Genomic DNA, 25,054 nt, shown 5'->3' on the forward strand with positions numbered 1-25,054 from the left:
TGCTATGGTTTTAATACAAAAATATATGCATTTTCTATTTTTCTATTTTCAATTAATGTATTTTTTTTTTTGGTATCAGAAATGTATAAAGATTTTTATCCTAATGAACAACTGGCAAACTACAAAAAATATGCAGCAGCTGAATTCAACTGTCTCTATAACTATACCTGTTACAACTGTTACTCAGAATATATCAACTTTGTCTCATGGAAATTCTCCACACACAGCCTCTACCAAAAGTCTTGAAAAATGTAATTTTATTGAGGAGAATCAAGATGTAATACTTGATGTTATGACTTCTAATTCTGTTCCTGTATCATCTCTTAAATCAGTTGTTAAAGAAGAACCTTTTGATGATGACATGTTGGATTCTCATCAGCTTCGTGAAACAGTTTTACAACATTACCAAGACGCTATTGAAAGTCTTAAGTGTGATTTTCGTGAAAGATTACAAGAGCTTTTCTTTATTCAGAGTGGAGGAAATATGGTTGATTATCCAGCTTGGAAAATTAGGCCAAATCCACATCTCCTTTCTTTTCTAAATGCATTTCGACTAGATGAAAGTATGAGTTTCTCGACACCAACTGCAACTAACACTATTTCACCGTCAATAAAAATGCAATCTGCATTTAGTAATTCAAATTCACCTGACAATATTCCTGCCATGAACTTACTTTTTTCAGAAATTATTCCCAATGATGTTAAGTTAACCAATAATGATAGCATAATAAAATCTGAGCAGCATACTCCAATGAATTTGACTTATAATGATGACTATATAAAACATGAAGAGATTTTTATAAATGAACAATCAATAGTTCCAAAAGATTCTTCAAAACTTTCTAATTCTCAGCAACCTAGTTCTGACATGGCATCTGAGGATATTGCAGGTCAAGTGAAGCATGAATCTGATATTTTAGATAGAGTTTCACAACTGAGAAAAAATGGACTATGGTCTTTAAGTCGTCTGCCTAAAGTATATGAACCACTAAGAAAAAAGTCACATTGGGATTTTCTATTGGAAGAAATGCAATGGCTGGCTGCAGATTTTGCACAAGAAAAAAAGTGGAAGAGGAATATGGGTAGAAAGGTGTGGTAATTGCTATTGAAAAAAAACCTATAAAGAGAAATAGTTTTTAGTGATAAGAATCATTGAAAGTTCAATTTACAACCAGAAACATTACATAGAGTGAAATATTATAATCAATATTAAAATTGCTTTCACATGTTAATTTCCTTTATAACTAGTAAATGTTAAATATAAAATTGAACATATAAGTTAGATCAGCTTGATTCTATGATGTTATCTTATCAATTTTACAATAATTTTTAACATACAGTGGTATTCAGTTGGTGAGTAAATATTATTTCACCCCCTGAATAATTAAATTTTTTGCTTCTATTTAGATTTCCAGAGCAATTTTGAAGTATCATCAGGATCAAGCTACTCAAAATAGGCGTGCACAGAATGAAGAAAGGGCTCGATTAAGAAGAATAGCTGCTGGAATTGCTAAAGAAGTGAGAATATTCTGGCAGCAAATAGAGAAGGTATCCATACAATCTCTTTAAATTGATTTTATTGAACCTCAAGAGATCTATTTTAAACTTTTTTCAGCTTTTTAAAGTCTAGAAAGTTCTTATACTTTGTTTTTTATTTTAAGTCTTAGAAGCAGTTCATTTTTTTAAATTTAATTATGTTTAACTTTTTAAAATTTTTCAGGTTGCCTGTTATAAACAACAAAGTCGTCAAGAGGAACAACGAAAGAAAGCTTTAGATTTGCATTTAAATTTCATAGTTGATCAAACAGAAAAATATTCATCCTGGCTTGTTGAAGGAATGAAAGAATCAGCCTTATCATCACCTTTCTCCTCAAAATTAAGTGAGTATTCAGAAAATATTTAGGTTTAGTTAGCAGTAAGTCACACTTCAGCTAAATTGCTAAATTTCTTTTACATTTGGTAAATTAATTAGTTGCTTTAGGCAGGCAATATGTTTATTAATAATGAAGTTTGTTTGTGATTTAAAATTTAAGAGTAATTTGTTTACTAAAATCAGGTGAAAATGATGAATTTGAACCAGACTCTGATATTGATGATGATGAGACAACTATAGCTGAAGAAGAAGAAAATTCCCATAGCGTATGTGTATATTTTTATGTTTAGGCCATAAATGACACTACTACAAGTTTTTTATGCAGAATGTTAAAAGATCCTCAAAATATTATTAATGAACAAAACGATTAAAATGATTTGAAAGTGCACATAAAAACAGCTTCACCAATTAAATAGCACTGCAATAATACAATATGATCAAAATAATAAAATGTTTTTTTTTTCAAAAGTATGCAAAAGTTTTGTCATCAAACATTAATATTAAGTTAATTATGGAAATTAAAATATAATTAGTATGTTTTATACATGATTTGAAAAAGAATTTTTTCTTATGATTTTAATATGGCTATTTTCTTTAGTGAAGATACCTCTTTTAATATGACTATTTTCTTTAAATGAAGATAGTTTGTTATTTTTGAAATATACTCTGAGGATTTGTTAAAGCTGCTGAATGAAAATCCATGTCAAACAACAATAGAATTAGCTTAAAAGCTTTAAGTTCATCAATCAACCACTTCTAAACATTTGCGTCAATTAGGAAAGTTCAAAGAAGTGGAAAATGGGTTACATATGAGTTGAGCAAAAGAAACATAGTTCAATTATTGAACAATTCAATTTCTCACTCAGTAAAGTTTAAGTTAAAAATAGTTACAGAAAATAGTTACTGAAAGGTAATGCAAAATTCTGCTTATTCACCAGACTTAGCTCCATCAGGTTACCAGTTGTTTCACTCACTTGATTATTCTTTTAGAGAGTGCCTGTTAACAAGCTAGCAAGACAATAAAAATCTCCTCATATCTTTTTTTTGAGTCCTAATCAATATCTATCTACAGACATAGTATCCAAGACTTACCTAGAAGGTGGTAAAAGGTCATCGATTATAATGGAAATTATTTTTGTTATGACTACAATAATTAAAATTATTTTTTGAAATAAAATTTACAGAAAAAATGACAAAATTTTTGCATGCAATATCATTAACTTTAAAAAAAAATACATGTGTACTCCTAGCACACATGTATTTTATTAAGTTAATGGTGTTATTTTATAAATAGATTCAAGAATACAAACTAGATATTTAAGTTTTTTTAGGCCCATTCCAATTGATACTATAATATTGAACTTCTTGGAAGAAAACTGTTTTATAAAAAAGATATATTTTTTATAAAAATATTAGATTTATGCTATAAACAAATTTTTTTTATGTGTGTTTAATAGGAAAAGTATGATGATGAATTGGAAACTTTACGAAGAGAAAGTGAAATGCCGATAGAAGATTTAATAAACAGTATACCTGAAGATATCCTTAACAAGATTGGTAAAAAAAAGAGAAGGTAACAAAACTTTTTTGTGATTGAATAAACTGGGTAGTAATTTTATCTAGTTGCACTGAAATTTAAAAATTTTACTAAAGCCAATAAACATGAATATAAATGACTAAGTTTTAGCTTGTACTTTAGTTCTGACATATTTTGTCAACAGTGACAACTTTTGTTCAAGCCCTCTTCAAGATTAGTTTTATCAATTACAATATTCTGATTATAGCCTAGGTTGTTTAACTATCATTTACTTCTAATTTTCTTTTATACTAGATGTGCATTATTTTGTCTTTGTTTTGGTTTAAAAAAAAAAAAAAAGCCATAACAAATATCTTGTAGTTTATATTAACTTAATTTCACAGAAATGTTAAAAAATATGATAATAAAAGTAATAAATGATGACAATAAAAGAGCTAAAAATAGAATTTTTGATTGAAAACAGAAAAATGTTTCAAACAAAGTTGTGCAGCAATTAACAAGATCACTAATGTTTCTTTAGTATTTACTTAAGCAGTTTTTCAGTGTCATGGCAAAATTCAAAGACTCTTGTTATTTAACTTTACAGTTTAAAAAAAAAAAAAAGAAAAAAAAAAATTTGAAATTTTAACTTTTTTTTAATTTGAGAGTCCTGTTACAAATAAAATGTTGATTTTTAAAGCAGTCTTTCCAAGTTTTTTGATGTCTATTTACTGAAATATCTTCTCTTGTGGTTTTAAGTTAGGACTTGTTATTAAAAGTGCCATTACATTTTATTACTTATTAGAGTAAGTTACCCACTTAGATTGATTTTTAAGCACTAAATAAGCTAGTAAGTTAGTAGCAATTTATTTTGTATCCTGCAGTCCTGAGGCTTACATCAGTGTAGCTAGCTATTTTTAAGTAAAATTCAATCTGTTTTCTATATTTATAATCTTGAAAATAAAATACAAGTTATATTCACAGTAAGTTCATAATAGTATAATTTATGAAGGTTAACTTAGTGATATACATTTTCTATACTTTTGCTACAAGAATAAATTAATGCTTCATCTATAAAAAATGCTACACTTTATAATCATGTGATGTTTCTTTTTTCATAATGATGTAGCTTTTTTTTTTTTTTTTTTTATATAAAAACAGTTTATTTAGAAGAAAAAGCTAATCTTTAACATTTTACATAAAAGCTTCTATCTTTAAACCTTTTTTTCTTTGTTTTTAAATTTTAGTAATAATAGAAAACATTATCAAATGTTTTATCATAGAGAAAGTGAAAATGGTGATAGTACAAGTGAAGTGGAAAGTAATGAATATATTGTAAGTGAAGATGAAGAAGATGTTGAAGACACTCTAGATGCAGAAGAGAAATACAATGATACTGATCATAAGGAAGAACTTGAACAACTTCAAAAAGATAGTAAAGTCTTGTTTAGATATTAGAGTTTTTGGTTGTATTTTTAATTTAGATAATTCTTTATGGTTAAAATTGAAGTTTTCAATCATTTTGGTAAACTAAAATCATGTTTTCATTGCTGTCATTATTCATTTTGAGTTTCATAATATAGCTACAATAATTTTTGTAATCCATCATGGTAGTGTACCTTCATTTATTTCTATACAGTTTGATTTTATTTTAAACTAAAGAGTTTATACAGTTCAAAGAAATAATGCAATAATTACCCTAAAACAAAACAGTGTCTGAGGTGAACAAATCTGAACACATATCACTAACCAAAGAAAATTTTTACTTTGTTAGGTGAACTTCCTATTAGCGAGTTGATAAAAATGTATGGTAATTCAAACAATATTGAAGATACAAGTTTAATTCTTTCTGATCCAGAAAGTGATTCAAATGATGAGAACAATGATGACAATGATGACAATGATGACAATAATAGCAATTGTAGTGATGTTCAATCTAGTAAAGGTAGAACAAGAAAAGTAATCTTAAATTTTTGAACAAGAAAAATCTTTTTTTTTTCTTTTTAAATTTTTAACAGGTGATAATTAAAAAATGTAACCATCTTTAAAAAGAAACTTCAGAAACATGCATTCAAAACATGCAACTATGTTCTATAAGAACACAGTTGCATGTTTTGATGTTTCTAACAGAAAAGTACATAACAATAGTTTTTCATCCATCTTACCTGTGGATCTGCTAATGATTTGTATAAAATTTTAATAAGATCTTGATCTAAAATGTATCTATTTTGATCCATATGATGATTTTGATTGAAAAAAAAAAAAAAACTTGAATGTGTTTTCAAAAGACATCTAGATTGATTAATGCATAGTTCATTTTTTTGAAGTATATTTCCTCTATGTTATTTCTGGCAAGAGCTCAGCAAACTCAATCGCTGTTTGAACATTCTTTGAACATATGTCTATGCCTCATGTAAGATTTTATGGCATACATTTTGAAATAACACTCAATCAGTACCAGATTCACTTCATATCATGTTATTATTCTTTTTTCTAAGGCTGTTTTTCTGCAGCTTTTAGTTTAATTCGAAGCTCTCAAGTAATTGGTCTATCATGATTATTATGATTTTTTGTCAAACTTACTTTTTCATCTTGAGTTCCACACCAGGCTGGCAATCATCTCACTGTTTCAAAACATACCTGAGGTAAAAGATAGATTTATGCACCCCTCTGGAAGCAAATTTTGATTTGAAAAAATGATGTAGGCATATTATATACCATTGGAATCTTCTTCAACACAGAAATTACCTGAAATACTTGTCTAAAATCAGAAAACTCCATTTGAAATATATTTGGTAAAATACATATTAGTCGTTTGTCTTTAGATATGAGGTTGGAATGTAAGAGAATGGTTTAGAACTGGATTCTATTTATATAACATAAGCATCAATGTTTAATACATTTCTTAGAGGTTCTAACATGATTGGAAAATATTTGTAAATTCTATTTATTTATAATTTAGTATTATTAACTGGAATTTATAGATATTTTTGTTATTAGACTTGTTCTTTATTCACTTTGATATTTTTAAGATGTCTCTAAATTGTGGACTATATTCTTTGTTCCTAAAGTTTCTGCAATTTTTATTACATCATATTTCAATGGCATTTATATTGATAAATACTTTATGAACAATTTAACAAAATAAGTTTTTGTGCCAAAAAAATGACCCACAAACTATTTGCTCAATTGAAATATTGTTAGAAAAATAAAGTAGAAAATAAAATTATTTGTTGATGAACCTCAAATATAGTTTATTTTAATGATGAAAAAAAGAATATTGTAAAAATTGTTTCTTTAGTAATTATAAGTACTTATAGTAAATAATTTTTTTTTTTTTACTTATAGATGAGGTACCTCTAAGTGCGTTGATAAAGGATTCAACATCAGTAAGTCTTTTTGTTTCATATTTCAAGATGTTATGTATATGTGAGCTGATAAGAATGTTGTAACTTGAAAAGTTCCATTTTTTTCTCAATATATTTTCTATATATACTGATTGCTAATGATTAGGACTTGTAAATAGTGTTTAAACTACAGGCTAATCACTACACAGCATTTAAACATGATTTTTCAGCTGGTTCAGAAGCTTCTTTGATTGCTCCGATCTCAAAGTTTTTAGTCTTTTTGTCAAAAGTTGGCATGTAGGTCAAGCCGCACTGACTTTTTTAAATGATTTTAGAGCTCTTCTGACTGTCCTCTCATTTAACATTAAACAGTTTTGCTGTTTTCTGATGAACATTGTAGGATTCTTTTCAACATACTTTTTAAGCTTTTCAGTGAATATTCTATCAATTTTTTTGTGCACTGGATAAGCCATTTGGACTCTCAGCACTGTCACATGTTTTCCCTTTGTAAGATGTAGTTTTAGACACTCCAATTATATGAATCACTTCACTTTCAGGCAAACCCGCATTAATCAAATTTAAAACTTCAGTTCTTTTGGCTTTCATTATAAAACTTTTAACTGAAATGTTTTTTATTCACACTTTTATTCAAATCTAAGACATTTGTTGAACACTAATTAATAAAACAAACTTCTGAATTTTTTTATTTACATTACAAAACCTAGCCAAAAATTATTCCGTAATCACTGCCGTACCCTGTACAAAGGTATGAAACATTTCATGTTGATGTAAAGTGCATTAGAACCATTTTAGAAAATATTTTTAACTCCTCTATTATCAATATTAACAAAAATAACATCTAATACTGCTAAACTAAAGGTAATTTCATAAACAATGTTTTCAAGTCTATTGAGTAACATCAGAACATGTGTTTAGTTTTATATGATAAATTTATCAGGAACATTATATAGCTCCCTTGCTAATTAAAAGATTACTATGCATAAGTTGTTTGTTATGTGAATTCTTTCAAACTGTTACTAATAACTATATTAAACTCCATTTTTCTTAAGGAGCAAAAAAACAAAAGTTTACTTGATTTAATGTGCTTCTTAAAACATTAAACATAGATAAAGTTCTACTTGACTGTGCTTGTGGGTATTTTTTAGTTTCATTATCTCGAATATTTAAAAAAAAAAAAGTCGTACAAGAAGCTTCAATGTAATATAATGATGGGGATCTCAGAATATTTTTAATTGGAGAATCATCATGAAGTCATTTTAAAAGAATTTTTGCATCATAACCCCTCTGTTAATCAAAAGAATTGATTGTCCTGTTAAAACCACTATAGTTTACCACTGAAATCACAATCTCAGTGGTACAAATACTCTAACAACAATGAAAATGGTTGTAGCTAATTATTGTTATTGTTACCAGTTATTGATACCACAATAACTGCTAAATATATGATAGTTGATGCTACAGTTGTTACTATGGAGACATCTACTCTATTGGTTGTAACTGTGTTATTCTGATGGTTATTAATATGGTAGTTATTGTAAGCACTTTATACTGCATTGATTGTTGTCATAAAAATTACTTATTACTGATTAAAGCGATTGGAAATGCTAATGTAGGGATTATAGTGACCATTGTTATGGTAGCCAGTGATCTGCATTGATTGTGCCCACATTGGTTTTTAAACAGAACTTAATTTTTGTTTTTTATTATAAAAATATACTTTGATTAGAAATCAACAAAGTTGAGATATCAGTTAGTGATAAAAAAATCAGCCATAATGGATTTTTAAGTATAGTTATTTCTTTCAAACTTTGGCTCTATCTTTTTGTTACAGAGAAATTTTGTTGTAAATAATAAAAATTATTAAAATTTATGTGCTTATTTTTAGGAGAAAGAAGATTCAGATAAAGTTACTGTTCCTAACAAAGAACTAAATGATGCAGCTGCAACTGCTGAAAGTCTGCAACCAAAAGGCTTTACTTTGTCAACAGCTCAAGTAAATATTTTATATAATTTGTATGCATCTAAAAAACTATTGAAAAATAGTATGCTTAACAAATGAAATCTTATGAGTTAAATGATAAATATTATAGGCATACAGCAGATTTTCACCATTAAGTTTTTGGTCATGCTAGTTTTGAACTAATTTAGTAAAAAATAGACCTATGAATATTTTTCTTCTCAGTGTTGAATTAGTACTTATTATGAATGACCTAGATATTTTAAAAATATACTACAGTTTTTTACTTTACAAGTTAAAGTTTTTTAGGAGAAAGAAAATATATATTTATGATTTTGTTGTTATTCTCAAATGACAAGTAGTTTATATACAGTAATCTTAGCTTAAAAGGTTGAAGTTTCTAACTGCAAGTTTTTGTTTAAGTTGGTTTTTTTTACTATTATTATACTGTTTCACTTTTTGTATAGTTAATATAAATCTCTGTAGGTGAAAACAAGTGTCCCATTTCTTTTAAAATATCCACTGAGAGAATACCAACACATTGGTCTTGACTGGCTTGTTACTATGTATTCAAAGCAACTCAATGGAATATTAGCAGATGAAATGGGTCTCGGAAAAACCATTCAAACTATAGCACTTCTTGCACATTTAGCATGTGAAGAGGGTTGTTGGGGACCACATCTAATTATTGTACCAACTAGTGTTATGTTAAATTGGGAACTTGAATTAAAAAAGTGGTGTCCTGGTTTTAAAATTTTAACTTATTTTGGTACACAGAAAGAAAGAAAAATGAAGCGTGCTGTAAGTAGTTTACATTTATATCACATTTTTTAATTTAATGTTGGTTCTGACAAAAGTATTTGATGAGGCTTTCTACTCTCAGTAAACTGATGACCTTTTTTTTTTTTTTTTTATCTGTTTTGCCAACCTAAATATGATACGAAAGTTTTTTATTAAGTTTATCAAATGTTGTGTGTGGGTATTTTAAAAGTTAAACATTCTATATAAATTTGCTGTATAGTTTTACAAAACTCACTAATGAGTTAATGTGTAGATTTGAATTTATTTTCAAGAAACCACAAATTAAATTCCCATACTATTGTAATATTTTATTCACACTGATGTCAAAAGTTATATGGTATAACTTGTTCTGTTATTATCTAATTAATTGTACTCATCTGCTTAGGGATGGTGTAAATCAAATGCTTTTCATGTATGCATCACATCTTATAAATTAGTTATTCAGGATCATCAAGCTTTTAAAAGGCGCAAGTGGAAGTATATCATTCTTGATGAAGTAAGTTTCTAATAATATTCTATTATTAAAGTTTATGACGTAAAAATTCACCTATAACTTTGATTGGCTAAAGTTGAACCTGCCACATGTTGGTTTTCAAAATTGATTTTGAACTGTTGTAATATGCTTATCTTTTAAATGCATTAAAATATATGTATATTGGGATTATATAAAATATATTGTTAATTTATGTTGTTATATTGTTAATTTTGGTTGGTATTAGTTTAATTTTTAGCTTCAGTTGTTTGTTTTTTTTTTAAAAAAAAAATGTTTCTAACAAAATCTCTTTAGGCTCAAAATATTAAAAATTTTAAATCACAACGATGGCAGACCTTATTAAATTTCAATAGTCAACGTAGACTACTTCTAACTGGAACTCCTCTTCAAAACAGTCTTATGGAATTGTGGTCACTCATGCATTTCCTAATGCCCAATATTTTTGCATCTCATCAAGATTTTAAAGAATGGTTTTCAAATCCACTAACTGGAATGATCGAGGGAAGTCGAGAGTATAGTGAGGGTATTATTAAGAGATTGCACACAGTGAGTTCAATTTATTTTTTCCTTTATTATCTTTTTATTCTATTTTATTTTTTATCATAATTTATAGTATTATAATACTTAATTTGTCAATACTAAGATGTATTTTTAACATTTATTAAGATTATTGCTTGTTTTTTTTACGTTATTTTATGATATAGGTATTGCGGCCATTTCTTTTAAGACGTTTAAAATCAGAAGTTGAACTTCAAATGCCAAAAAAGTATGAACATGTTATTATGTGCCGCTTATCAAAAAGGCAGCGCTTTCTATATGATGAATTCATGGGGAGAACAAAGTAAGTTGAATTAATTATCTATAAGTAAATTATTGACAGAGCAATATAGTATTGATAGAACTTTTATTTTATCTAATATTGTCAGTTTTACTTTATGAAATTATCCTAAAACTATTACAGCATGTTATTTAAAATCTTTGAAAAACTTTGTTATTTCAGAACAAAAGAAACAATAGCTGCAGGCAATTTCTTGAGCGTTATCAACATTCTTATGCAGCTCAGAAAGGTAATTTTTTTCCTAACTCTTTCTGTGAAGCTTAGGGAAGCAAGATCTCAAGCCAAAATATTGATCCTGTGACAGGACAATAGTTTGGGATCAATTTTTCAACAATTTGTACATAAATGAATTTATATATTTTTATTTATTGTCCTATTTTACAAGTATTTTTTAGAATACTCGTAAAATAGGACAAGAAACAGTTTATTGTATGCAAAACATTCAAATTTAATTAAGCATATAAAGAACCCTTGGACATAAAGACTAATTAGCATTTTCAGACAGACAAATTTAACTCAAAAGTGATAATTTGTTTTTGAGTAAAAAATATTTCTCAAATTTTCAAATAGTTATTTTTAAAGATTTAAGCTTTTAAAGGTTTTTTTTCTTTGACATCAGTAAATTGGCTCTGATCTTTTTTTAAAAAGAATGATTCTTATAATTAAGCTGGATTTTTTTGCAAGATACTTTAGATGTAGTGAGTTAATTCCATAAGCAACACATAATTGTTGTACTGACAAAACAACTTTTGCAATACTTATAGCTCTTAAAGTAGTATTTTGCATTAAGATTAAAGAGTTGTTAACATCCACCAATCCCTCATATGAGTAAATCAATGGCCTGTTGAATATATAAAAGTTGTACAAAAAGCAAAGTTTTTGACAAAATATTACTAATTTTTTAATTTGTTATGTAAACTTAAATTTTTCTATTTTTTAGGAGTTATGCTTACTAATGTAGGAATTAATTGTTATAAAAATCCACTCAGATATCAGTATCCCAAGATTGGGTTCCCTAGTAAAGACAGTTATTTGTTCTAAATCAATTATTTAGACATTTTTTTGAAGTTACCTAAAATTGTCTTTTATTGTTAATTTATTGTTTTTTTAAAGTGTTTTCATTTTTATTTGTGTTTTTCTATTTTTTGAAAAACAATTCTTTCTACTCACTAATAGATTAAATGAATTAATGGTATTTTTTAAATTAGGTTTGCAATCATCCAGATTTGTTTGAACTACGGCCCACTGTTTCACCATTTGTCATGGAGGCAATTGACTATAGTACTGCTTCTTTAGTTGATAATATTTTTATAAAAGACCCTCTTGAATGTATTGATATCAGTGCGTGGAGCTTTAATTTTATCAACTCAGAAATGAATTTAGGAGCGTTTCAAGCTCGTCGTATTTCTGAGCTTAAAGTACAGAAAACACTAATTGAAGATATAACTTCTACTGTAACTTTCCCAAAGGAAGATGTAAATGTTTCAACTGTGAAACAAGAAAATGTTTGCTCAAATTCAAGTTCAGTCTTTAAAACCCTTGAGAATAAATCAAGATCAACAAGCCCTTTAGATGTAGAAACCAATAGAAGTTATTTAGATATTATAAACTTTTCTCAGACAACTGCTGGGTGTGCCTCTATAGGTAAGATGATTGATTCATATAAAATATGCAATAGTTTTTCTGAAGTAAAATGTTATAAAGTTGCATTTGTTTTCACCATTAAATATGTATGTTAAGGACATGTCAGTATGTAAAACTCTTGATAATAATTGAATTTAAAAAATGAAGGTTTTATATATATATAGATTTATTTTTAATAGTTAAACTATATACTTGTAGGAGATATTCTAACAAGGCAAGTAGAGGAATCATTAGATGGCTATGATGTTGATATCACTAATGTTGATAATGAACAATCCTCTGATATTTTTTATTCACCAGTTGCAAAAAAGCGCAAGTTTGCACCTGTCTTTAATAGGAAGTTATTAGAAGATTATGTTCCTGATCCAAGCTCACCCTTTTTTTCAGTATGATTTTATTGTTGTTGTGTGTTTATTTATTAAAATTTGTGAAAATTGCATCAGGTACTTCAAATAACAATTTTTACATTTCTACTAAATTACAATGGTTTTGTCATCTGAAATTCTATATCCTTTTTTTTTGTTTTGTTTTGTTTTACTTTTATTCTTGTTTTGATGGCTGTTTTTAGAATATTTTTGGTGATAGGTAGTTTTAATGATAGATTTGTTAATGGCAATACTAACAACAACAACAAACTTTTTGTTTCTAAATGTTAAAGTTGTTTAAATGGATGCTTTTATTTAAGTTGACTCTATGACAATTACTCCTAAAAACATTTTTTTCCTTCCGATTTTTATTAGGAACACATAAAACACAAAGCTGATAGTATGTTAGCAAGTCGACTCCAAAGTTTAGCTCAATTTAATGAGCAACATTGTTCTTTGTATCCTTTATATGGTGTGGATTTACGTACTAAACTAAGTATTGTAGAAACAGGAAAAATGTTCTTCCCTGTAAAAGGTATTTATTGTGAGTGCAAAGTACTACAACATATGGTTAAGTCCCCTAAAAAACGAGTAAAAGAACTACAACATGTTATAGAAAGGTATTTTTAAATTTTATGAATTGAGATTTAAATGTATTTAGCATATTTATTAAATTTAGTTATGCATCCTCAAAGTTCAAAATAAGCATTTTTTAATTGTCTTTCATAATCTAGATTTGGATTGTTTGTTCATCCTGTTATCTCTTCTCCAATTAAACTACATGTATGTCATCCGGCACCTTCAAAAGTTCAAAATATAAAAAATCTTATTAATGATATAACTGCATCAGTTGGAAACAAATTTTCTTTACTTTATCCCTTAAAAATAATGTCTTTAATACAGTTCCCTGAGACCAGGCTGGTACAGTATGACTGTGGTAAAGTTTGTTTGTTATCTTAATGTTTTTTAGAAATTTCTAAATGGTTTTTCTAAAAAATTTTGTTTGCACTTGTATGTTTAAACTCCCATTGATTGTTTGATGTTTCACCCAGTTTGTACAAGTTTATTAGTTTAAATTTTTTTAAAACTTTCATGGTTCTTTTATAAAAAATTTTTACATAATTATTTTCAATAAGGTAAACTTCAAGCATTAAATGAATTACTGCGTCGTCTGAAAGTTGGAAAACACAGGTATTTTGCGCTTTCTTTTTTTGCATTAAGTACCAAGAGTTTGGTGTTTTTACATTTTATCTATGAGATGTATTTGTACTATCTGTTATTGCTACTGTAAGTATAGCTTGCTCTTCTGATATTAAAATAGATTGCATCTGCTGTTACCATTGCCATAGTCATTATTACTGCTTTAATTACAGTTAAAGTAATCATAGCCATTGTAACTATTGGTGTAATCACTACTGTGATTATGAGCAATGAAAGGATAGTCCCATAGTGAAGATTATTGCTGCCATTTTAATATTCACTGTATTAGTGATGTTAACTGTCTACCACATTTATGATCAATAACATTGCAATAATAACTATGTCTACAGGTACCAATAATAACTATGTCTACAGGTACCAATAATGACTATGTCTACAGGTACCATAAAAGTTGTAGTAGTAGCAGTCACTCTAATGATTGTTTGCCTTTTTTACAGGGTGCTGATTTTTACCCAAATGACAAAGATGTTAGATGTTTTAGAAAGGTTTTTAAATTATCATGGATATATATATTTACGATTGGATGGCACAACAAAAGTTGAGCAAAGACAGGTTAGACACTGGAAATAATTTTCTAAAAAAGCTTTAATATGAATAATAGTTTATTCTTTTTCTGTTTACATTAAGGGAATAAGTTTTTCAGAAAGCCTCCAACCCTTATTTATTTTTATTAGATCTTGATGGAGCGTTTTAATCAAGATGATAAAATATTCATTTTCATTCTTTCAACTCGAAGTGGAGGCTTAGGCATTAATTTGACCGGTGCTGACACAGTGGTTTTTTATGATAGTGATTGGAATCCAACAATGGATGCTCAAGCACAAGATAGATGCCATCGCATTGGTCAAACTAGAGATGTTCATATATACAGGTTAAATGAAAATGAAAGTATCCCATCTTGTTGCATTTTTTGCTCTCTTTCACTTATCTTCCTCTCTTTAGGTTGTATTATAGAGTTTGAATTGTATTTTAATAATAATAAAACAAATTTAGGTTAATTTCTGAACGAACCGTTGAAGAGAACATCCTTAAAAAAGCCCAACAAAAGCGTTTGCTTGGAAATATTGCGATTGAAGGAGGCAACTTCAATACAGCATACCTTAAGCAAGAGTCTGTACAAGAACTTTTTAATACAGAGTCTGTTAATATTTTTGGTTCAGTTGAACTACTTAAAAAAAATGACATCTCATCAGGAGACCAAATAGCAGTTGATGTTGCCCAACCAAATAATGCTTATGAACAAGTAATTTTTACTTAAATATACGGTTTTCTAATTTGTGTCCTATTTTACAATTCTTGGTATCTTATTTACCACTTGATATTGTCTTAAACATTGTTTATTGAAAAACTAAAAATCAATTATGACTAAATTCCTGAAAGCAGTTTTTTTTTATTATTATTATTATTATTATTATTATTATTATTATTATTATTATTATTATTATTATTATTATTATTATTATTATTATTATTATTATTACATTAAAAAGAAGCATTATTTTAATTAGCTTTCTTTATTGTATTAAAGGTATTGGGAACTGCAGAAGAGGAAGAAGATGCAGTTGCTGCTCAAAAAGCTAAAGCTGAACAAGAGCTTGACATGGTAGAGTTCTCTGAAAATGTGAATAATGAAATAAATGAAAAGGTATTTTTAAGACATTGGCACTATTCTGTTAGTATGATTTTAAATATTTTAAATATTTTTAGCTACCTGGAATGGGGATGGGGTCCTATGTTGTTATTTATTTGGAAATTGGTATATGATATATGTGAACTTGATATATGTGATTTTTAGACTTCAAATGTATTGTCTAAAGTAGAGAAAGATCTTTTGGAGTTAGAGTCTCAGGTGGGATTTTTAAAGAATATTCTCTGTATTTTTTAGAATATCTTTACTTAGATATAGAAAACAATATATTGGTTATTACATTTAAGTAAAATAAAAAGTTCTTATCACTTCTATTGAAGTTTTTAGTTAGATGAATTATTCATTCTAAATGATTATTTATTTTACTTCCAGTTGCGACCAATTGAATTGCTGGCGTTAAAGTTCGTAGAGAGCACAGAAATGTATGCTGTTAATGATGAGGTTGTTGAAACAGAAAAAAGACTAGAGCAGGCAAAAAAAGACTGGGAACTTGACCATTTGCGTTTAATCAAAGAAGCAGAAGAGCAACGTAATGCTGAACAAGAAGATGAAATGTTGTTTACTTATGTTCGGGATTCAACCTATTCAAAGGTGACTGATCAGATAAATGTTGAAATTGACGTTGTTAAAATTAATGTTGAAGATCCTTTAAGTCCTCAAGAGAAACTCCGAAAGCGAGTTCTTCCACTAATTAGCAAGTTAGGAGACAATAATATTGAAAAAATTAAGAGAACTGCAGCTGATGCAGTAAAAGCAAAGAATGACAAAATAACTCCCAAACTTAAAAATCAAAGAAATTCCTCTAAATCTGCTTCTAAAATTACCAACACTGAATTGGAAATAAAAATATCTAACTGCAAACCTGTTAACACGACAAATTCTTCAGTTAGCAGTAAAGCTTCAAAACTTAAATATAAAGATGAAAAGTATTCCACAGGCAGCCCAACTTCATCATTAGAATCAAACAAATTCTCTAAGTTAGACTCTCTTTCATCAAAGGATACTCAGAGAATGACACCAAATACTGATCCACCTCTTGTTTTATCCCCTAAAATCCACGCAGTTACATTACAAGACTTTATTTCAACAACACTTCCTAATAAAATTCCAATCAATGTAAATAACTCAATTGAGAAGGTTAAAACACCTCAACTTGCATCTCACTTAATAGTTCAAACAAATGGTACCAGTTCAGCAAGCAGCACTTGTTTAATGACTTCTCCTGTTCCTGATACTGGGGAAATTAGACGAAGCTCTCGGACGCCTCGTCCTAAATTTGTTGACGATGATTGGTTTTTGTTTAGCTAAATCTCTTAAAGTTGTCGTCACATTAACGTGTAATTTTTGTGTGAAAAGAAACCTTATTTATATACATTTTTGTGTTGTTTCTTTATTTATGGATGGCAACAAGGAGCTTCTTGTCTTTTCCATTCAGAATGTGCTTTGTGTTGGTTGCAGTTTAATCAATCATTTTGCCTTTTGCCATTCATTAATTAAGAAATAGCACATGTTTATTGCACACTGAATCACTTTGAGACGAGAAGCTGCTTGTTGGATATTATCTCATTTGTTTGAACATTCATCCCATTATAATCCTGTGAAATTATTTTAAACACTAATTCAAGGGTACTTCTTTTATGATTATTCCTGTGTAATTAAAACACAATGAGCGACATTTAAATCTGGTAACAAAACAAGAGGTGACATTGTTAAACATTTGGTAAGTTTTTTCCTCATGAAAATTCTACAGTTCATCATTTTTTAAATGGTTTTTATGATTATCTATTCAGCTAAAGATTTGTGTTTATTTAAGGAGTACATCGATGACTACACAGGATCACCCATGCCAGTAAGTTTTTTTTTTTTTTTTTTTTTTTTTTTCTTTTTTCTTTTTTCTTTTTTCTTTTTTCAATCTAACAATTAGTTATTGCTGCTTAATGATTCTTTTATGCTCAAGTAGAGATTACAGGGCCTTTCAGGAAATATGTTGTTCACCAGTGGGTTTTATGATAAAAGCTTGTAAATATAACTTGTTGTTAACAATTTAAAAGAATAAATATTTGTCTTTCAATTTTTAAAAAATACATTTCTTAAACAAATCATTAGTCTACTGTCTACAGTAAAAAAATTAATATCTATTCAGTAGTAGTAATAGTTATCCTAGTATTACCAGTGACGATTTTTTAAACTTTTTTATTTAGATGTGGGTGCCACCTACTCCTCCAGAGGAAGAAGAGAATGAGGAAGTTGTTGATCCATGTTTATGTTTTTTGTATGAAACTGAGCCAATACCTGAAAACCACTTGCCTCCCACACATTTCTTAAAGTAATTCTATAATAATTTTTCTTTTCTTTTTAAACCATTCTGGTTTTACCATTAGAAAAGTGATAAATACTGTTTTAGAACAAGTTTGTCACAATAATTTTGTTGCTAGTTACATAAACTTTCAACTACTTCTATGTTTGGATATAATTTCCCAAGCTTTTCTTTTTTAACTAAAATATTCCAGGGAAAATAAACTTCATTTAAAAAATGTAAACTTTTCTTTCTATTTAGGAAAAATGGGGTGGATATTTATGCTGTGAAAAGAAACACTTCTCGCACACATTACCTAGGTAGTTTTAAGAAAAAAAGGTATGCTTAGTTTGAATTCTTTTCTTGTTTCTAGGCTTAAGTTAGTAATGTTTTTCACAGTTTGAGATATTTTGTTGCTTTTATATAACTCATAGTTTTTTTCTTAATTACATTGTAACTTGAATTATTAGTCTTCTATTTTTTGTAGGAACCGAATTACTAAACCGAGATCGATTTTTGATAAGAAAGCATTAGAACTACTTAGTAGTAAAAGTAAGTTTAAAAAATCTCAGAAACTGAAGCAAAAAGCCATGGCAGCCTCATCATTACCATCATCTGTAGTGTCACGTCCAGATTATTCTCAAGTAAATTTGTTGTTTAAATTTTTGTTTAATCCTTGCACATATCATTTCTTTACACTCATTTGTTTTGTTCTGACCAGTTTTTTAAACTTTTGTTCATAGCGTGGTCCTGACTGGTTAATAAGTGAGGATTGGGCTTTACTGCAGGTAAAAACTGGTTTATTAAAAATCATTTGCTTGTGTTGACTTTCTTGAAAATTCATCATTTAATAGTTTAGCCTTTGTTTTATTTGGTTTTCAAATCATTTGGTATGAAATTTGTTTTGTTTTTTTAAGTTTTTAAACATTTTTCCTAATAAGAATTAGCATATCAGGTTTTCATAAACTTTTTTTTGTTATCATGCTCTTTAGACAAACATTTCATATTTCACTTGATGTTTTTATTTTTATCTAGACTGTCAATATTTTTATCTAGACTGTCAATACATTATCAGAACTTCCTGTTGATATAACCAGTGAAACTATTCAGAGTCGATCTGTTAACTGGGACTTAGCAGCAGATTTGGTGAATGGTACTAGCAGTTTGTATCGCTCATCCCGACAGGTAAAGATTTAAAAAATATTTTCTGTGCTAATAATTATATTGCTTACTTAAAAATATATTGCTAATCAAATCTCATACATATAATTTGTGTTGTGTGAACGTTGCTTTAAATTATTAAGATAACAGAGTAAATTTACTATAACAATATAATTAAAGAATAAAAAAAGAGTGACATAAAAATGTGAAATAACAACTATAATGGTTTAAAGAAAAATGCATAAAATTTAGTAAGATAAATGTGTTAATAAATTTGATTTGTTTATTCATATTTTAAGTAATATTTTTACTCTAAATATTTTATGATGCACTAACTCAGAGAATTGTCTCGAGAATCTCTCTTGAGCACATAAATCAGGATGGTCAATCTGAATGTAGCTCATCTCGCAATCTTCTATCTCCAACAGCAATTTTTGTAAACCAGTTATAAACATAGGATGTACTTAAATTTTGTTTTCTTCCCTCATAGAACCTCTATCATACATACATACATACATACATACATACATACATACATACATACATACATACATACATACATACATACATACATACATACATACATACATACATACATACATACATACATACATACATCCATCCATCCATCCATGCATGCATGCATTACACACACTATGATAGGTAGTATATACTCAGTAAAAAAAGGTGATGAAGGAGTGAGAAATTATGAAAAGGGAGAATTGTTTTTTCTTTTTTGGCAGATAATTTCATGTTTATTATATAACACCATGTGGTTGTTATTATATAAATAACCATGTCACAATATTTATAACTTTTTAAAAAAAGCTTCTCTGTCATTAGTGCCGAGATCGATATCAGAATGTAATTATTCCAAGAGAGGAAGGCAAGGTAAATATTTTAATCAAAGTTTCTTTTACTAAAAAAGTTCAATATATGGCTGCATTCAACCTTGGGGTTTGGTCAATACTTCAAGCTTTAACTTAAGTTATACATAATAATCTTTAGTTAAAAAAAAAAAAATATGAAAGCTTATATGAAATCTTGTGAGCACTGTTTGCTTTTATTAGTGTTAATTTTTTTTTATTTGGTTTGGTTATAATTTTTCTTTAATTAGTTTAGTAGGATACTTAGAAACCTTGCTACTTTATTTTTAAGGAAGATTACTTGAGTTTTTTTAAGATTTAAAGGCAAGCCTCAGAAAGAAAAATGTATCCAGCTGATTAACATCTGCTTTCGTTTTATAGTTAATGGTTACCAATGAGTTGAGTGAACAAAAGCTGAAGAAGAATAAAAAGTTGCCGCCTATTGTCCCTTTACTTAAAGTAAGATTTTTTATTTTTCTTGACTGACAAAATCAATTTGCATTTTTTTGCTTTCAGAATTTTTTTTAATAATTCTAGTGGTCCTTTTTAGGTTGCTCCTTTACCACAGCCACAAGCAAAAACTTATTCACAGTTTACTGCTGACAATGGAAAGAGTGTATTTGGTATGCATTACAATAAATTTGAACTGATAAAAAAAGCAGCTTTAAAACGAAAGCCAGTTATTAAGCAAACGTAAGTATTTCAGTCAATTGTGTTATTGCATATATTCAAGTTAAACTGTGCAGTTGCCACACAATTATTTGAATAATAATAAGTCAGATAAAGTGTAAGGTAATTTTTTTGAAGTTTTTACTTAGAACTCGAAGTATGCAAAGCTTTATTACAAATGGGGCGTTGTCTGCTGAAAAACCATTGAATCCAAAAGATCTTGCTAGTATGAGAGCTGAACGTATTGCAAAAGAAAAAGCCAGAGCTCTTGCTGTAAAGTGTTTTTTTTTTTTTTTTTTTTTTTTAAAGAGTTTTTTTTTTTTTTAAAGAGTTTTAAATTTCCTCTTATTTTAGGTTATTTGAATGCTAGTTAATGTACTGCTTTCTTGAAGTGAAAATGTTTTAAAAAGTTGTTAATTTAGGCACAGCAAATACAACCAAATCAATCAGCTACCAGCACAACTATCCAATCACAAGGGTCTATTACATTGACCACAAGAACTACGCAAACATCTGATGTTTCTAATGTTAGTATTTGAAAACATTAAATATTTAGAATTTTTACCATTTCTTAATTATGTTCAATATACTATTTATATATGTGTAAATAATACACTTTAGGTTGGTCATTTAGTGAAAGTAACTGCTGTCGGCATTGCTAACAATGCAGGTAGCATAAGAGGTAAAGTGTTATTAGCTTTTGCAACAATTCTAAAAAATTTAGTCCAAAATGTTATTCCAAAACTTGTTTATTAGGGAATCTGGTTTTTACTTCAACTGCATTAGTTGGTGGTAGTACTCTAATTGTTCCCACAGTTTCAAGTGCAAATGTCTTGTTAAACACAACTGCTACATCATTTGCAACAATTAATTGTAAAGTGCAAAACTTGAATCAAAATACAGTTTCTATAGCCCAGCTGACACCGGTATGTTTAAATTTTCAAATCTTTTTAAAAGTATAATTTCTTTAAAGGAAATTGTAATTTATAATTTCTTTAAGGAAAAACCCATTAGCATTATTTGCAAATTAGCATAGTCTAAATAAAAAATTATCAAATGAAGAATTATGAGTTTATTAAATATTTTAGTATAATATATTACTGGTTTGTTACATGCTGTATTTCAATAGTTTTGATAAAATCCTAGGATTATTAATTAATATGTTGCTTGTATTTTTTAGGCATCAATAGGTACAACAGCTAGAATTCTGACATCAAGCCAGCAAAGTGTTTCTGGCATTTCAGTAAGTAAGGTCCAAGCAGTAGCTACCATCTCTTCATCAATTATTGCACCAACTCTAGTTGCTCAAGTTCAAAGGGGTACTGCTATAGCAACATCTGTAGGCACACCTGGTAATTTTAAAATTTGTTTCCAATTCATTTTATGTAACATTTGATTTGTATCTTTTAAACAGCACTGATACCAGATAGACATATAACTGTATTTTTTTAAATAACACAGATGCATAATTGTATTTTTTACAGACACAATTGTATTTTTTTACATATAGTTGTATTTTTTAACAGCCATATGTAATTGTATTTTTTAAACAGCACTGATAACCACACAGCCATTTATTCAAGGAAAAGCACTCACGCAACAACAGATTACTCTCTTGCGCCAAAAAGCTGCACAACAGCAGCAACAACAACAACAGCAGCAGCAGCTTCTTAAAATTCAACAACAACGTTTGCAACAACAAAACAAGCAGCAGTTAAAGCTTGTTCAACAGCAACAGCCTCAGGTTTCTAAACAACCGACGGTTGTAGTGAGTGGAGCCCAACAAGGTTGTTTTTTTTTTTTTAATAAGGTTTTTCAGAATAATTCTATGAATCAAAGTTTGTATACATATGTAGATATTTTTTCCCCTTCTTTTGATACCTGTTTTAATTTTTATTTAAAGTATAAAAGATTCACTTTTATGGTCTTTTTCCTTTCACAGATGAAACAGTATCAGGCAGCATAACAGTGCAAACAATGAAAGCACCAGCTACAATTCGGGGGGCTGTGCCACAGCAAATTGTTACTCAAACATTAACTACAGCCCAGCAGCAACAGCTTCTTCAGCAAGCTTTGAAAAAACAGCAGCTTCAGCAATTGCAACAGCGAGGTCAGCTTGCATCTAGCTCACAAATACAGCAAATGCTAGCTGGTCAGAAACTTACGCAACAGCAACTTCAACAGCTTCAGCAACAGAGACACACTCAGCTTCAACAGCAACTCAAATTTCAACCTCAGCAAGTGACCACTACAATGGTTTCTCAAGCAAAAGCTCAGTTAGTCATGACACAAGTCAGTTTTCAAAATTAGATAAAATTTTGTAATTTTAAAGCTTTATAAAATGTCAACAATATCCCGTTAAGATCACCTTATGTGAGATTGTCATTGAAATACTAATAAAGTAGGTAAGAACTTTTGCATTTCAGGTTAAACAAGGAGGCAGTCCACAGACATTAAAAACATCTGGGCAACAGATTCAATTACATCAACTGCAGCAAGGTGCAACTGTACAAAGCTCTCTTCCCCAACAAATTTTATTGCGTCCAACGCTGACTCAGGCATCTGGTCAGTTTCAAGGTAGATTAAAATCTTGTTTTTCTATGTAAATACTTATTTAAATGCAAGTATTTGTGATACATATGTAACATTTTAGTTACTCTAGGTCTTCCTCAACAAATACAACTCCGCGCGATGATTAATCAACAATCCAATCAACAGCGTATTGGTCAGCAGTTGCAAACTATGCAAGCTCAAGTGAATTTGCAGACTGGAAATGTTGTAATGCAATCACAGCAACAGCCAAATAATATCGTTTCTCAACAGCAAATAACTGTTGCGTCTCCGCAGCAGCTCATCGTTGCTTCTTCGTTGGCACAACAGCAACAGCTTAATATTCAAGCTGCTGTACAAAAGCAAGTTTTGCAGCAGCAGCAACAACAACAACAACAACAACAACAACAACAATTAAAAACTGTTGTTGCAACACAAGCTGCAACCTCAAAAGCTCCGCAGGTTTGTTATGCTTTTGTTCTTTCTTTTATTACTTACTAAATTTTGTAGCATATGAAATAGTTAACCTATAGTTTTTTCACTTTAAAAGGTCCAACTGCAGCTGCAACCTGGCAGCCATTTGTCTCCACAGCTTCAACGTCAACAAGTTTTATCTGCAACACCGGCTCAGTTATCTCAAGTAAAGGCATTCGTATCGCAAGCTCAACTGCAAGCATCTCAATCTCGTTCGAACTCTCCGGTATCGGCCTCTCCGTCGCCATCTACTGCAACTTCTATACAATTGCAAGCTCAGCAGGTAGACTAACATGTGAGAATTTGTAATTTACAAAAAAAATTCTCAATAATCAGTTATTAACTAAAAGCAGCTCAGACTTTAATGATAATAATATAGGTTACTGTACATATTTCAATTTTTAGATATCGCATGAATAAATGCCTTCAGTATTTTTATACAGGTTAGTCAACAAATGCGACGTCAGGCTCAATTAGTACAAGTTCAATTAAAGCCACCTGTTGTTGTTGATTCTAGTAAAGTTTCTCAGCAATTATCTCCGAAGCAAGTAACCATCGTCGAAAAACACACACCGGCAGAAACCGTGCTTGTTGAGAAAGAGATATCTGATATTAAGTCGACCGACGCAGAAATTACCGTCAGTGAAGATAAAGTTGATGAACATAATTTAGGCATGCGTACAAGAACCCGTAGTCAGCAAAAGTGAATTAAATCTGAGTTTTTTAAGACTGAGTATAAAGCAGTTTCGTATTCCATAGCCTATTGCTTGAATCGCTTGTGTATTTTACGATTATCCCTTTTCAAAAATAATTTTTTGGGTAGGGCGAAATTTAAACATATTGATGTTTTTTTTTTTTGTTTTTTTTTTTTTTCTTTTTTTCTTTTGAGCGGTTGAACATAAGTAAAGATTTATCTCAATCTGTTTTTAATTCTCTGACAAAGAAACTGTATACTGTTTATTACATATTTAAAAAAAAAACAGCTGTATAATAAACTAATAAGATATGTATTAGCGCTAGTGATATTTCCGAAAATCATTTATTGCTCGCCCTACTGATGCTGCAGTCATTGTGAACTCTTTTTCCTACTATTTCCATGCCTGCGGAACATATTTGCATGTTTTCCTGGAGCGATTCATTTCGCAAAACTAGGTATGTAGTAAAAAAGAAAAATTAGTACTTAAAGAAGTTTTATGTTTCGATAAAGGAGTTTTATGGTTCGTTGGAGTTTAGGAATAACAATTCTTTGAAATTTTCATATCAAACCATATAAACATCTGGTCTGTGACAAGACCACAAACCACAGCTAAATTT

General features: G+C 28.9%; 1 protein-coding gene across 5 annotated transcripts; it reads left to right on the forward strand.

The window, feature by feature from the left end:
- The first annotated feature begins 49 nt into the window (after window positions 1-49).
- Window positions 50-24,765, forward strand: LOC145184473 (chromatin remodeling protein domino-like). 5 transcript variants are annotated; one of them, XM_090093869.1, is made up of 45 exons: window positions 50-1,090; window positions 1,408-1,548; window positions 1,721-1,880; window positions 2,057-2,139; window positions 3,331-3,446; window positions 4,673-4,824; window positions 5,164-5,334; window positions 6,738-6,778; window positions 8,643-8,750; window positions 9,201-9,515; window positions 9,901-10,011; window positions 10,303-10,554; window positions 10,713-10,849; window positions 11,009-11,075; window positions 12,055-12,490; window positions 12,689-12,876; window positions 13,231-13,475; window positions 13,590-13,792; window positions 13,992-14,046; window positions 14,514-14,628; window positions 14,751-14,947; window positions 15,070-15,319; window positions 15,605-15,721; window positions 15,872-15,925; window positions 16,097-16,315; window positions 17,538-17,573; window positions 17,926-18,050; window positions 18,282-18,359; window positions 18,508-18,664; window positions 18,764-18,808; window positions 19,077-19,205; window positions 20,025-20,072; window positions 20,429-20,506; window positions 20,598-20,740; window positions 20,866-20,989; window positions 21,139-21,243; window positions 21,338-21,398; window positions 21,473-21,642; window positions 21,897-22,068; window positions 22,270-22,503; window positions 22,659-23,008; window positions 23,143-23,293; window positions 23,370-23,728; window positions 23,817-24,023; window positions 24,184-24,765. In XM_090093869.1, the coding sequence occupies exons 1-45, from the start codon at window positions 56-58 to the stop codon at window positions 24,445-24,447; spliced, it is 8,004 nt and encodes a 2,667-aa protein (XP_089949995.1). In that variant the 5' UTR covers window positions 50-55; the 3' UTR covers window positions 24,448-24,765. The 5 variants fall into 5 exon arrangements, with proteins under 5 accessions (XP_089949995.1, XP_089949996.1, XP_089949999.1 ...); XM_090093870.1 differs by having other exon boundaries at window positions 23,379-23,728; XM_090093873.1 differs by having other exon boundaries at window positions 23,379-23,728; window positions 23,817-24,035; window positions 24,184-24,580.
- Window positions 24,766-25,054: the final 289 nt, after the last annotated feature.

The sequence above is a fragment of the Hydra viridissima genome, unplaced genomic scaffold (genome assembly GCF_058129835.1).
Source record: "Hydra viridissima isolate aposymbiotic clone 2 unplaced genomic scaffold, HvirCarnegie_v1 scaffold_7, whole genome shotgun sequence".
In the NCBI taxonomy this organism is placed as follows: Eukaryota; Metazoa; Cnidaria; class Hydrozoa; order Anthoathecata; family Hydridae; genus Hydra; species Hydra viridissima.

Coding starts and splice junctions, on each gene's coding strand:
- LOC145184473 (XM_090093869.1), top strand. CDS start 56: ATGTATTTTTTTTTTTGGTATCAGAAATGTATAAAGATTTTTATCCTA. Junction 1,091..1,407: donor AGAGGAATATGGGTAGAAAG/GTGTGGTAATTG, acceptor GCTTCTATTTAG/ATTTCCAGAGCAATTTTGAA. Junction 15,320..15,604: donor CAAATAATGCTTATGAACAA/GTAATTTTTACT, acceptor ATTGTATTAAAG/GTATTGGGAACTGCAGAAGA.